This window comes from Dipodomys spectabilis, unplaced genomic scaffold (genome assembly GCF_019054845.1).
Source record: "Dipodomys spectabilis isolate Male_0828 unplaced genomic scaffold, ASM1905484v1 ptg000066l, whole genome shotgun sequence".
NCBI classification, from domain to species: Eukaryota; Metazoa; Chordata; class Mammalia; order Rodentia; family Heteromyidae; genus Dipodomys; species Dipodomys spectabilis.
In genome coordinates this window covers 8482455-8497384 of record NW_024870743.1, presented here as the reverse complement: position 1 = coordinate 8497384, position 14930 = coordinate 8482455, and the positions used below count along the sequence as shown (strand labels likewise).

The window sequence follows — 14930 nt, the reverse complement described above, 5'->3', positions numbered from 1 at the left end:
AGGTCTTTTGTACTTCCTTCTCACTAGGTCTTCAGGTTTTTCTTCCCTCTCCTTGGGAGTCTGGACTGGGCTTGCAGACTGTTTAGTGATTTTTCTGTTTTTTTTTTTCCCTCCCCTTTCTTAATTCCTGGTACTCTTCCTTCTTTGTCTCTTCAGATTATGGTCTCCTTTGTTACCTGACATCAAGTCCACCATTTTCCCTCCCTTTTGAATGGGATTTAACTAATATATGTCTGAGTCAAGCAGAAAAGGTCAGATTTTTTTTTAATGAGGTCAGAATCATGTAATATAAACTTAGATATCGATCAACTCATGGTGATTTAGTATGTTTACCAGCTGCGCTTGGATGCATTTTTAATTTATTTTTGTTGGATTTCAGAACCTTTTTTTTTTTTGACAACTGAGTCTTTCTTCAATCATTAATTCCAGCTTGTTATATTTTTTCCCAGATATTTACTGAAAGCCTTCTGTGCTCCAGTCGCCTTGAAAACATCCACCTTGCAGGACAGATGATGCAACACACTGCCTGTTCAGCAAATCCTCCCGCTATTGCAGCCCATAAAGGACGGCCTCAGTACAGGGTCAGTTACCACAAAAGCATTGACTTGGTCTTGGCTGCCAGCAGAGAGTACTTCAACTCATCCACCAACCTCACTGACAGTTGCATGGATCTGGCCAGGTAGGTGACTCCATGTTCTTCCATCAGAGGGAAGAGTCAGGATGCACAGACTTCACTGTAGGGCTAGTCTTTACCCAAACCACAGGTTACCTCAAGTACAACACTGAATGGGGCTCAGTTATTTGTTGCTTGAATATAATAAGAAAGCTAATGAATGATGAATATCCATTAACTTCTTGACCTTTTTCCTCCGACGTGTTTTCTGCTAAGTGAGTTTTACTACCTATCGGAAAATCTGTGTTTCCCTTTTGTTAGAAGATACTCATGGCTCACCTATAAATTCAAACTCTGGATTCTGCATGTATTGGGCCCTGTCTCCATTGCAGCAGCATCTGGCTGTTTAGAAGCAGGGGCCCTGATTAGATGATAAAATTCCAGAGTCCCTTCCTGTTAGCAAGTTCTAGGTTATAAATTTATCCCCTTTCCTGGCCTATTGTATTTCTACTCCTCTTATATGATTTACTCAGAAGGTATACTCAGGTTCTGAGCTTTTGTAGTTCTTCACAATTACACTGATTTTTTTTTTTAATTTTATTTTATTTGTGAAAATACTGTATAGAGGGGTTACAATAACATGGGCAGGATAATGCGTACATTTCTTACCAAGCATTGCAGCCTCCTCCTTTGTTTACCCTTCACATCCCTTCCCATCCTCCCCCTCCCCCTCTCCCCCAATCCCAATCCTTGTCTCCCCCCCCCCCCCCAGCACCAACGTTGTAAAGCTCGTTTTGGACATGACAACTTGTACTTCTCATTGTTGCAACAGGTCCACCTGTATCCTTAAACAACTGGTTTTTCCCCATCTCCTCCACAAGTTATACTGACATCAAATATAGTGAAAGCAGGGGTTATACTATGGGGGAGGGACATACAAAGCAACAAAGAGATAATCTTATAAATGGGTTAGAAACACATGCATGAAAGAAAAAAACATTAAAATACATATCTAAGGGTTCATTTTCCTGACATCACATTATCTGACCTTTTCCGCTTGACTCATACATATACTAGATATTGCAAATAAGGGAAACCATGGGACCTATGTTTCTTTGGGCCTGGCTTACTTCACTTAATATAATTTTTTCCAAGTTTTTCCATTTCCTAACAAATGGGGCAATGTCATTCTTTCTGATGGAGGCATAGAATTCCATTGTGTATATATACCATATTTTCTTGATCCATTCACCTACTGAGGAGCATCTGGGTTGGTTCCATATCTTAGCTGTGGTAAATAATGCCGCAATAAACATAGTTGTGCTGGTAGCTTTAGTGTGGTCTTGTTTGTAAACATTTGGGTAAGTGCCCAAAAGTGGGATTGCTGGGTCATAGGGAAGTTCTATGTGAAGTCTTTTGAGGAACCTTCCATACTGCTTTCCAAAGTGGTTGAACAAGTTTACATTCCCACCAACAATGAAGTAAGGTTCCTTTCTGTCCACATCCCCTCCAGCATCTGTTGTTGTTAGAGTTCTTGATTTTTGCCATTCTAACTGGGGTGAGGTGATATCTCAATGTTGTTTTGATTTGCATTTCTTTTATGGCTAGGGATGTTGGACATTTCTTCATGTGTCTATTGGCCATCCTTCTTTCTTCTTCGGAGAAGTTTCTCTTTAAGTCTTTAGCCCACTTATTTATTGGGCAGTTGTTTCTTTGAGGATTTGTTGTTGGGGGGTTTAATTTTTTGAGTTCCAAGTATCTTTTAGATATGAGACCCTTGTCCGTTGTATGGCTAGTAAAGATCTTCTCCCAATCCGTGGGCTTTCTATTGATCTTGCTAGCTATGTCATTTGCCCTGCAGAAGCTCTGCAACTTTATGCAATCCCATTTGTCCAACCTTTCTTTGATTTGTTGTGTTTCCAGGTCTCTATTCAAAAAATTTCGGCCTGAGCCAAGGAGACCTAGGGTTTCTCCTATTCCATCCTGTAATGTTTTCAGAGTGTCTGCTTTGAGTTCAAGGTCTTTGATCCATTTGGAGTTGATTCTGGTGCAGGGTGATATATAAGGATCTAGCTTTAGTTTTCTACATGTAGTTAACCAATTTTGCCAGCACCATTTACTGAAGAGGCTGTCTTTCTTCCATTGTATTGTTTTAGCTCCCTTATTGAAGATTAGATGGCTATAGGTTTGTAGGTTCATTTCTGGGTTTTCAATTCTATTCCATTGGTCCTGAGGTCTGTTCTTATGCCAATACCAAGCTGTTTTGATTACTATGGCTTTATAGTAGAGTTTGAAATTTGGTATTGATATTCTTCCAGCAGTGTTCTTTCTGTTAAGGAGCGTTTTTGCTATTCGGGGTCTTTTATTGTTCCCTATGAATTTTTGGATTGCCTCTTCTATTTCCTTGAAGAATGAGGTTGGAATTTGGATAGGTATTGCGTTGAATTTGTAGATAGCCTTGGGAAGTATTGCCATTTTCACGATGTTAATCTTTCCAATCCAGGAGCATGGGAGGTTTTGCCATTTTTTAAGTTCTGTGTTGATTTACTTTTTCAAGATTTTAAAGTTTTCATCATAGAGGTCCTTCACTTCTTTAGTAAATTCCTAGGTATTTTATTTTTTGTGGGGCTATTACAAATGGAGTTGCTTTCCTAATTTCAGCCACACTTTTCTCATTGTTGGCATACAGACAAGCCATTGATTTTTGGGGGTTAATTTTATAACCTGCTACTTTGCCAAAGTTTTGAATCAGCTTGAGTAATTTGGGAGTGGAGTCTATGGGATTCTTTAAATACAAGATCATGTCATCTGCAAAGAAGGAGAGTTTTATTTCTTCTTTCCCTATTTGGATCCCCTTTATGTCTGCATCTTGTCTTATTGCTGTAGCTAGGCATTCTAATACTAGATTGAAGAGAAGTGGAGAGAGTGGGCATCCTTGTCTTGTTCCTGAGTTAAGAGGAAATGGCTTTAGTTTTTCACCATTGAGTATAATGCTGGCTGTAGGTTTGTCATATACAGCCTTTATTGTATTGAGGAATGTTCCATGGATTCCTAATTTTTCCAAAACCTTCATCATAAAGGGGTGTTGGATCTTGTCGAATGCTTTTTCTGCATCTATTGAGATAACCATGTGGTTCTTATTCTTGCTCCTGTTGATGTGATGAATAATATTAATTGATTTGCGTATATTGAACCAGTTTTGCATTCCTGAATTGAATCCTGTTTGGATGAATTGTTGAAGTCGATTGGCCAAAATTTTGTTGAGAAGTTTTGCATCAATGTTCATCAAAGAAATGGGTCTATAGTTCTCTTTCTTTGATGAGTCCCTGCCTGGTTTTGGGATGAGGGTTATGATGGCTTCATAGAATGTGTTCGGTAGTGAGCTTTCTCTTTCAGTTTCATTGAAGAGTTGGAAGAGTATTGGTGTGAGCTCTGCTTTGAAGGCCTTGTAAAATTCCGCTGTAAAACCATTTGGTCCTGGACTTTTCTTAGCTGGGAGGTCTCTTATTGCTGTTTTTATTTCAGTGCTTGATATGGGCCTGTTAAGATAGTTTAACTCATCTTGGTTTAGTTTTGCCATGTCAATATTTGCTAGGAAAAGGTCCATTTCTGTCAAGTTCTCAAACTTATTAGCATAAAGTTTTGAGAAGTATTCCCTTATAATGTTCTGAATCTTGGTTGTTTCCATCGTGATGTTTCCATTCTCATCTCTGAGTTTATTAATTTGGGTGTGTTCTCTTCTTTTTCTGATAAGATTTGCTAAGGGTCTGTCAATTTTGTTAAGTTTTTCGAAGAACCAACTCTTCGTTTTGTTGATTCTTTCTATAGTTTTTTTGGATTCTAATTCATTTAATTCTGATTTAATTTTGATTATTTCTTTCCATCTACTGGATTGGGGTTTATCTTGCTGCTCTTTTTCAAGGAGGTTTAGATGTGTCATTAAATTGCTAGTTTCAGATCTCTCCAATTTGTTGATGTAGGAGCTCAGAGCTATAAACTTACCACTGAGTACTGCCTTTGCTGTGTCCCAGAGGAGCTGGTAATTTGTGTGTTCATTTTTGTTGAATAGCATGAACATTTGAATTTCCTTTCTAATCTCTTCCATGACCCACTCATGATTCAGCAGTGTGTTGTTCAGCCTCCATGTGATACCGGACTTTCTTTGGTGGCTTTTGGTGTTGAGTTCTAATTTTATTACCTTGTGGTCAGAGAGAATGCAGGGTATAACTTCAATGTTTCTGAATTTAGACAAGTTTGCTTTGTGGCCTAAAATGTGGTCTATTTTAGAAAACATTCCATGTGCTGCTGAGAAAAACATGTATTCTGATGCTGCTGGGTTAAATGTTCGGTAGATGTCTGTTAAGTCTAGTTGATCTATGCAGCTGTTTAGATCTGCGGTTTCTCTGTTGAGTTTTTGCCGAGTTGATCTATCTAGTAGGGAGAGTGGTGTGTTAAAATCCCCAACAATTAATGTCTTTGGATCTATATGGGATTTGAGGGAAAGTAGTGTTTCTTTGATAAATTTGGGTGCTCCATTGTTTGGCGAATAGATATTTAGAATTGTAATATCCTCCTGAAGGAGAGATCCTTTAATTAGTATGTAGCGACCTTCTTTATCTCTTCTCACGAATTTTAATTTGAAGTCTATTTTATCTGATATTAGGATTGCAACTCCCTCCTGTTTATGGGAGCCGTTTGCTTGGTAGATTTTGTTCCAGCCTTTAACATTGAAAATGTGTTTGTTTTTACGGGCAAGATGTGACTCCTGCAGGCAGCAGATAGAAGGGTCTTGTTTTTTAATCCAACTAGACAGTCTATGTCGCTTAATTGGAGAGTTCAGTCAGTTAACGTTAAGAGATAGGACTGAGAGGTATTTTGGAGTTCCTGCCATGTTATCCTCCTTCTTGGGGGCTGGGAAAACTGGGTTCTTCCTATGGTTCTTGGATTATCAGTTTGGGTGCAGTTTCTTGGCCTTTATTGCGGTCTTGTCGGTTTTCTATGTGTAGGACATCTTTAAGAATCTTTTGTAGGGCTGGTTTGGTGGAGATGTATTGTTTCAATTTTTCTTTGCTATGGAAGGTTTTTATTTGGCCTTCAGTTATGAAGGAGAGTTTAGCTGGGTACAGTATTCTTGGTTGATAGTTGTTTGTTTTTAGGGCATGGCATACATCATTCCAGGCTCTTCTTGCTTTGATTGTCTCTGCTGAGAAATCTGAGGTGATTCTAATTGGTTTCCCTTTATAGGTGATTACCCTTTTCTCCTTGACAGCTTTAAGGATCTTTTCCTTGGTCTGAGTTGATCCTGTGTGGATTATAATGTGACGGTGGGATGTCCTATTCTGGTCTGGTCTATTTGGGGTTCTAAAAGCTTCTTGTATCTGAATAGGCCTATCTTTTTGTATGTTTGGGAAGTTCTCTGTTAGGATCCTGTTAAACAAATTGCCTAGACCATTAACTTCTGTTTCTAGGTGCTCCTCTACACCCATTATCCTTAGATTAGGCCTTCTGATGGTGTCTTCCAGGTGTTGGATAGATCTATCATATTTCTTGGACTTGTCTTGGATGGTTGTATGTTCTTTCTCTATAATATCTAGGCTGTCTTCAATCCCTGAGATTCGATCTTCTGCATGGTCTAACCTGCTGTCAAGACTCTCTACTTTGTTTTTTATCTCTTTTCCTTCTAATTGGTCAGCTTCGATGGCTTCAAGTTCTTTGTTGAAGCTCTGTTTTAGGTCTTGTATGAATTTCTTTACTTCCTTAATTTGGTGTTCAGTGTTTGTCCTCAAATCACTTAGTTGATTGGTTATGGTTTCTTTGGACTCCCATTCCTTCTGTTGGGTTCCATTCAGCATTCCCTTTGTGGTCTCCCTGACTTCCTTCAGCTCTTTGTTAATGGATTCCATGAATGCCTTTAGTGATCTTTGTGTATTCTCTACCTGGTCTCTCAATTCCTGTATTACTCTTTGATTAGCTTCCTCCTGTTCTTGGGATTCCTGCAGTTCTCTCTCCTCCTGTTTGTGGGATTCCTGCAGTTCTCTTTGAGTGTTCTCAGCCTGCTCACGCCATTCCTCCCTTTCTCTTTGAGTATTCTCAAGTTGTTCACGCAAATCCTGTATCAGTTTTTGAGTAGCTTCCTCATGCTTATGATATTCCTGTATAAGCTTTTGGGATGCCTCCTCTCTCTCCCTTTCACGCTCATACAGAGTCCTTTGTAAGTTGTCAAACTTCTCATTTATCATGTTTGCCAGCAGTGTTGCAGCCGCGGCGGCTGCTGGCAAGCGCTCAGATGTGTCTCCTTGCCTTGGCTTCCCCTCTCTTGCCTAGCTCTCTGTCCTGTGATGGCACACTTGGTGTGATTCTCTGGCTTAGGACTGTTCACTGGAACTCTAAAACTGCTTTCTATGCGAGAGCTTGTTCAGATTCCAGCTTCTCCTCCGCCATCTTCCAAGAGCTCTACACTGATTTTTTTTACTTATTACCTCTGTATTAAGTGATCCTTTTTTTTTTTTTTTTTGGGTCCGGTCGTTGGGCCTGAACTCTGGGCCTGGGCGCTGTCCCTCAGCTCCTCAGCTCAAGGCTAGCACTCTACCACTTGAGCCACACCGCCACTTCCGGCTTTTTTCTTTTTTGCTTATGTGGTGCTGAGGAATCGAACCCAGGACCTCAGGCATGCAAGGCAAGTGCTCTACCACTGAGCCATCTTCCCAGCCCCAAGTGATCCTTTTTTTAAGGAACCTTAAAAGCTTCAGGAAAGTTTTTTGAATTGGTTCTTTTTTTATTGTAATGAAATATCTACTTCCTAGTTAACAACAACAAACTTTATGTTCTGTTTAATGGTGACTTATCTGTTTGTTATTTTTATACCAATAATTTTATTTTTTTAAAATTATCTTTAAGTAGTTATACTACAGAGGAGCTTCTATTCACCCTGCCACTTTGAGAGTACACAGTAGGAGTATCTTAATGTCAATCCTTCCATTGTTGTCTCTCATCCTTCTTCTTGACCCAACCCCCGTTTTTTTGAATATTCATTTCCTGGAGTTTATGTTGTTGGACTGTGAGTTAGCCTTTCTAAGGAATTACATCCTTTGAGTTCTCTCCTTAATCAATCATATTTTAGCTAATATACTGATATATCCTGGGTACTACCCTGAAGTGTTTACGTATGTATTTATAAATTATTGTAGGCTCCACATTGGAGGGAAACATGCACCCTTTGTCTGTTGGGCCTGACTTCATGTGACATGATTTTTTTTCAGATCCTTTCATTTCTTTGCAAATGACAAAATATCTTTCTAATGTATGAATCAGCAACTTTTTGCCTTCAAATTTCATGTTTATTTGGGATTTTTTTGAGACAATAATTATAGTAACCATCTAGATACATGTTTCTTCTTCTAGGTGACTAGTTCTTATCTCAACTTTATCAAATGTGAACAATTGCTTTTTCCCCTCCGCTGTGATGCCTTCTCTCAGAAAGCATCATCTTTTCTCCGACTAGGTTATTGTACTTGACAAAACTGTTTAAGGTAGTTAATTATGTCTTTTCTTATTTTTCCCTAAAGGATTTTATTTTTGTTTCAGATGATGAAAATGTCAAAATCAAATGACCTTTGAAACTGGGAATTGTGTTTGAACTAAACCTTTGTGGCAGGTGTTTCTCAGAGAGCATTTTAAAGGCTATCATTATAGATAGAACTTCTTGTCCATTGCTCCCCTTCTCTCCCACAAGGATGCACCTCAATTTTAAGCAGATGACATGTACATATATATGGATTTGTGAGCTTACTGTGAACTGTGAATCCAGATGTAGCACAGTATTTACAGATATGTCAGCATGGATAATAGCCCATGCATTTTTATAGATGAATTTAGTGTGTTTAGTTAGTTAGGGTTTTTGTTGTTGTTGTTTTTGCTAGTCTTGGGGCTTGAACTGAAGGCCTGGGCATTGTCCTGAAACCTGATTTTCCTAAGCTAGTGCTCTGCCACTTGAGCCCATAGCTTCACTTCCAGCTTTTTTTTTTTTTTTTTTTTTTGGTAGTTTATTGGAGATAGGAAAGGAGTCTCAATGGGCTTTCCTACCCAGGCTGGCTTTGAACCACAATCCTCAGGTCTCTGCCTCCTGAGTAGTCAGGATTATAGGCATGAGCCACCGGTGCCTGGATTGTTTAGTACTTTTATTGAGGAAAAAGCAGTAAACATCCAAACAGCACAGCACAAAGGGAATTTCCTCCTCATTCCGCTTCCCTACCTTTATTCCCCAGCTGTGTGTGTGTGTGTGTGTGTGTGTGTGTGTGTGTGTGTGCGTGTGCGTGTGTGTGTGTGCGTGTGCGCGTGCGTGTGTGCATGTACCAGTACTGAGACTAGAACTCCTTTTGCTGAAGGATGGCACTCTATCTTTTGAGTGACTGTTTTTTTTTTTTTGTGGTTAACTGGAGATAGGAGTCTCATGAACTTTTCTGTCTGGGCTGTAAGTTCTTACTATTGATATACCTTGCTTTTTAAATTGATGTTCTATATTACATGTTTTACCATATGAGTACACACAGGTATTGCATACTTTTTTGATAGTTATAAACTATTCCATTGCTTGCCTTTTATACTATATAGTTCAAAATTGTTGTATTTTTTTTCCTTTCTTAAACAACCTGATAGTGAACCACTGTAACAGTATGATTGAACATGGGTGAGCCAGTCTGTAGAATAAGTGCCCTTGGCTGGAGTTATGGGTTCCGCTTTTGAGTGTCTTTAAAATTTAGACAGAAACGACCAAAACTTGTGGATATTTTACACTGAAGACAACAATATATGTGAGTGCTCAATTGATTAAATTCCCACAAATTTACATGCCTGGTCACATCGATGCTGGACTTGGTGTCTGAACTCTCTGTGGCCTGATGACAATTTGTCTTTTCTGCTCCTGTCATCCATTGTTACTTTGCACACTCCTTTCAGGTAATAAGATCATTTACTGAATAAAACTTTTCTGAAGAATACGTTCTCTAAATTTTAAAAATTTTATCTAAGCTATTCCATGGAGCTCTGCATAGTGATGCATGCTTGTAATTGCAGCTACTCAGGAGGTATAGGCAGGAGGGTCACTTGAGCCTGAATTTTAATCCTCCTAGGACAACAGAGTGAGACCTATTTCAAAATAAAGCAAAATGAAACAGGCCATGAATATTACACATTCTTAGTTTAGCAAACCACTGTAGCCTGTAGTTTATCTTAGCCCTGTATTACCAATGGATACTTTGTTTTCTTCAATTAGAAAAAAATGTTTGTTGTGTATTTTTAATAAGTCATTTCTTCTGAAGTACGAAGTTGAGACCAAGTTACAACATTCTTATTTGTTCTAGAAGGAAACCTGGAATTACTTGAATTCCCTCTTTAAAAAGTGTCTTGTCTGATATAATCATTACCTTGTTTTTCATGAGTGGAAGAATGCTAGAAAGAGTTATGGTACTTCATGTCATGATGCCATTAGTAATGTCAGTGTATTCATGGCCAAATCACTTGGCCTCTTAGCCAGCTTTTCCTCTTAAAGCATATGTTGATATTTGCCTCCCATGTGGGTTTAGTGTGAGAAGGAAGGTCAAAGAAAACATCTGGCAGGCCCAATGCCTGGAATGTAGTGGATTCTTAGTAAAATTTGTTTGGTCCTCTGTTGTTCAACAAAGGAGGTTAACTTGATTGAACATGTTTGCTTTGAACTCAGGGCCTTGTGTTTGCTACACAGGTTTCTTACCACTTGAACCATGACTCTCACCCTTTTTTGCTTTATTTATTTTTCGAGTCTTACCTTTATGCCTGAGATATCTTGGTCTGCAATGCTGTTTATACTTCCTGCATTGATAGGATGATAGACTCATGTCGCCATGCTTTTTTATTGGTTGAACCTGAGTGTCCTGTCTAGCCTGACCTTGAACTGGTATCCACCGCTTGGAAGCTAAGATTATGGGTGTGAGCCATTTGCACTGAGCCATCTTTTACAAAATATGTCTGGGGCTAGAGACATGGCTCAAGTGGTAGAGTCCAACTGTGAGTGAAAAAGCTGAGTGAGAATACCAGGCCCAGAATTCAAGCACTGCTAACAGCATAACAAAACAATGATGAAAACAACAAAAGAACCCAAACAAACAAAATTTAGAAGTAAAAAAATGTGGAGGGAGTTATGGGCAACTAATCTTTAAACTAAAAATGAAAAGCATGTCTACTTTCTTTTAGGTGCTGTTTACAGCTGATAACAGATAGACCCTCTGCCATTCAGGAGGAGCTTGACCTCATCCAGGCACTTGGATGTCTTGAAGAATTTGGAGTAAAGATCTTGCCTTTGCAAGGTAAGTTTTCTGTTTTGTATTACATTGTTATCAACGTAACTTGCACTAATTTACTATTATATCTTTTTAGTTCTCAGAAACTAAGGAATAATGAGCATTAGATTCCAGTTTTGTTTCCTATCCAGTGAAATTCAAGTGGAAACAGAAATTAAGCAATAAAGCTACTATTTTTGGGCACAAATTATTATTTACAGTTCATATTTGCAGTCTTTGAAAAAATAACATTAGCAGAAGGAGCGAGGCTATTGGATAAAAACAGAAATAGATATTGAGGATTATGATTGAGAATTTCACATTGCCATTAGTTTTGACATAATTTATATATTGTATTTTATTTAATAGATGTTTAACTAGCTATGTTTTTTTCTTTTCATGCCAGACTGACTGTGTGTGTATGTGTGTGTGTGTGTGTTTGTTGTGTTTTATTTTATTTTTAAAAACCTATTTAGTTTTTACCTTTTTTTCTACCCTGAATCAGGGCCTGGGCACTGTTACTGGGATTTTTGCTCAAGACTGGGACTCTACCACTTCAGCAATAGTTCCATTTCTGGCTATAGATAAGAGTCTCATGTACTTTCTTGCCCAGGCTGACTTTGAACTGTGATCCCCATATCTCAGCCTCTTGAGCAACTAGGATTAAAGGAATGAACCACCAGTGTCTAGCCCAGTATAAATAATTGTGTGTGTGTGTGTGTGTGTGTGTGTGTGTGTGTGTGTGTATGTATGTATGTATGCATTGTGTATGTATCTTGACAATCCTGGAGCGTGAACTCAGGGCCCGGGCACTGTCCCTGAGCGTCTTTTGCTCAAGTTTAGCACTCTACCACTTGAGCCACGTTACCACTTCCAGCTTTTCCTATTTATATGGTACTGAGGAATTGAACCCAGGGCTTCATGCATGCTAGGCAAGCACTGTACCATAAGGCTACATTCCCAGAACCAGTGTATTCTTTAATTCAGTCAGTTCTACTTTTTTTTTTTTAAGCAGAAGTAATAATCACAGATTTTGGCTTAGAGTTAGCATTTTATTTTCAGTAATAAAAAACATTTAGATGCCACGTCAACCTGCCTCCTGTCTCACAGCCATGTTCTTAGCAACTTTGTGCTGTGAGAACAGGACACATCTCACAATATTCTGGCCTTACCTGACCTCACTTGACAAGTAACTTTCAGTCTCTTCAAACTCTTGAAACCCAGGACCCCAGTGCCCTAAATGAGAGGGAGATCCAGGTGTTCTGTAGTGGTTGGCTGGCCTTCTGTCTTCTTTAATCTCTGTTCTTACTGTAGAAAAGGTTAGAAATGAGGATGGGAGAAACAGAGCAGACTTCCTTCCAATTTACACTATAGCTGTCTCTTCTCTCCCCTTCTTCTCTATCTCCCTCCCCGCTCAGATAGTGATGGCCTGGTATAAGTTCCTTGTTGTTTGTCCCTTTTAGTGTTAGAGTTGACTGGACCTGTGGGAATATGAATCAGACACTTTTGTGTTCACAGGGTCATCACTGTAGATTTGCTCAAAATTAAAGTTCTGCTTCTCAGATTTATTATTCTTGAAAGAGACATCACTATTGTAACCTTGAATATCATCGCTTGGAAGTAATTTGTGTGTAATTACACATATCCTATAGCATCTTTATAAAGTCTATGTCAGGTAATTTTCATTTGGGAGAAGATTCTATTCAGTTGTACCATTAATGCAATTTTTGAGCTCAAAGCTTCTTAAAATTTTGAAGATTAAAGTTACTAAGAGACCTTTTTAGCTTATTAAAATCAGTAACATTTATCGCAGTTTTCAATTAAGGAAGAGTAGAGCACAATGTGACTTTTCTGCTTTTAAATCACTGTGGCTTGTGTGTGTGTGTGTGTGTGTGTGTGTGTGTGTGTGTGTATGTGTATTTGTGTCTCTGTGTGTCTGTTAGCTACTTATATAATTCAAGCTGATATATGTACTTTCTATCAGCAGTAAAAGACAACTGTGTAGTGATTGTAGAGAGATTTAGAAGATAAAGTATAAATGTCATTTCACCTGGTAACTGGAGTCCCCTACACTCCTCCAAATACATTTAAAATACTTGAAAGTTAGTAATATGCATTGCCTAGGAGAAACAAGGAGAGGAGGAACTAAATTTTGAGTTTCATATCAAATGAGGGTGTGGAGGAAATGGTGATCTGTGGCTGTCAGTGGTCTTAGTTCTCTACCTTGGTTTTGTGGTTGTGTATAGAGGGTTGGTATTAGGTCCTGACATGGCCCTTATTAAAGGTGACCCATTTTTGTAACTTCAGGATGCCAATTCATTGGCCATGTTTTAGTTTACTTGTAAAGAAAATATCCATATTGTACATGATGTATTCAGAAGCAATAATTTATTTTTGTACATGCACATTTTATTTAGTTTTCATTGATCTGGAAACAACTTTGGGTTTTTCTTGGTGGTACTAGGGTTTAAACGCCTGTTTGCTAGCTTGCTAGCTGCTTTACTCCTTCAGCCCTGCCCATAGCCTTTAGTTGCTTTTAATTAGATAGTATCTCATTCTTTTTATTTTTTATGTTTTTGCCAGTCTTTTGGGGCTTGAACTCAGGGCCTAGGCACTGTCCCTGAGCTGCTTTTTGCTGCTTTTGCTCAAGGCTAGCGCTCTGCCACTTGAGCCACAGTTCCACTTCTGGCTTTTTCTGTGTATGTTGTACTGAGGAATGGAACCCAGGGCTTCATGCGTGCCAGGCAAGCACTCTGCCACTAAGCCACATTCCCAGCCCTCCCGTGCTTTTTTTGGTGGGGTCTGCCTCAGACTATGACCCTCCTGTCTGTACCTCCTGGGTAAGCAGGGATCACAGGTGCGCCATCTCACCTGGCTTACTGATTGTGATGTGGTCTTGGTGACTTTATTTGCCTGGGCTGGCTCTGAGTCCTGATCCACTTTGTCTCCTCTTTCTTAGCAGATGGGGTGATCTGCTGTACCTGGTCCCTGCTTTATTTATTTTACATCTTTGAAACAGTGTCTTATTATGTATTCCTGATTGGGATTGTAGGTATGAGCCCCTGTGCCCCACTTGAGTCTGTTTTCATTCAGTTTGATTACCTCACTTGGTGGTGGTCACAGCACCCTTTTGTGATGTCTGCCGTTGCAATTCTTTAGTATGTCTTTCTTTTGTAGTGCGACTGTGCTCAGATCGAATCAGCCTCATTAAGGAGTGTATTTCCCAGTCTCCCACATGTTACAAACAGTCTGCTAAGCTTCTCAGCCTGGCGGAGTTGCTCAAGGTTGCAGGTAAGTGTTTGAATGTTAAGCTACAGAAGTTTTCTTTTCTTTCTTTTTTTTTTGGTAAATTTTTTTTATTGTGATTAAGTGATTACATAATTTCACAAATTTCACAGTATTGTGAAATTTGTATTGTGTTTCCCTCTGGTGTGCACATATATACCATATATATGATCAGCAGCATGGGGTTATTTAGTAATGATTCGACCAGATGAGTGGAGGTCCTTTGTTTCTTGAGTCTTATTAACTTTGTCGTATCACCTTATGTTTTGGATTTAATATCCACTTAGCAGGGAGACCATGTGCCTCTTGTCTCTTTGCTCTTGGCTTACCTTGCTCAACATGATTTCTTCTAGTTCCATCCATTTCCCTCCAAATGCCATTATTTTGCCCTTTCTAATGGCTGCAAAATATTTCACTGTATATAGATACCAGAATTTTTGGATCCGTTCATCTGTAGTGGGGCATCTGGGTTGTTTCTATATCATGGCTATTGTGAACAGTGCTGCAATGAACATGGAGGTGCAGGTGTCCTTGTATCCTGGTTCCTGTTGTTCAGGATAGATGCCTAGGAGTGATATGGCTGGGTCATAGGGGAGGTCAATATTTAGCTTTTTGAGGACCCTCCAGACTGCTTTCCAAAGTGGCTGTGTAACTGTACATTCCCACCGGCAGTGTAATAGAGTTCCTCTTTCTCCGCATCCCCTCCAGCATTTGTTGTT

At 39.1% G+C, this 14930-nt stretch overlaps 1 protein-coding gene across 1 annotated transcript in view; it reads left to right on the top strand.

Annotated features, from left to right (window-relative positions):
• Nucleotides 1-14930, top strand: part of Nbas (NBAS subunit of NRZ tethering complex) — a 306644-nt gene that overhangs the window by 141118 nt on the left and 150596 nt on the right. Inside the window, exons 30-32 of the mRNA XM_042680768.1 lie at nucleotides 450-679; nucleotides 10841-10953; nucleotides 14104-14217. Coding sequence (XP_042536702.1) covers nucleotides 450-679; nucleotides 10841-10953; nucleotides 14104-14217 — 457 coding nt within the window. The remainder of the gene's footprint in view (nucleotides 1-449; nucleotides 680-10840; nucleotides 10954-14103; nucleotides 14218-14930) is intronic.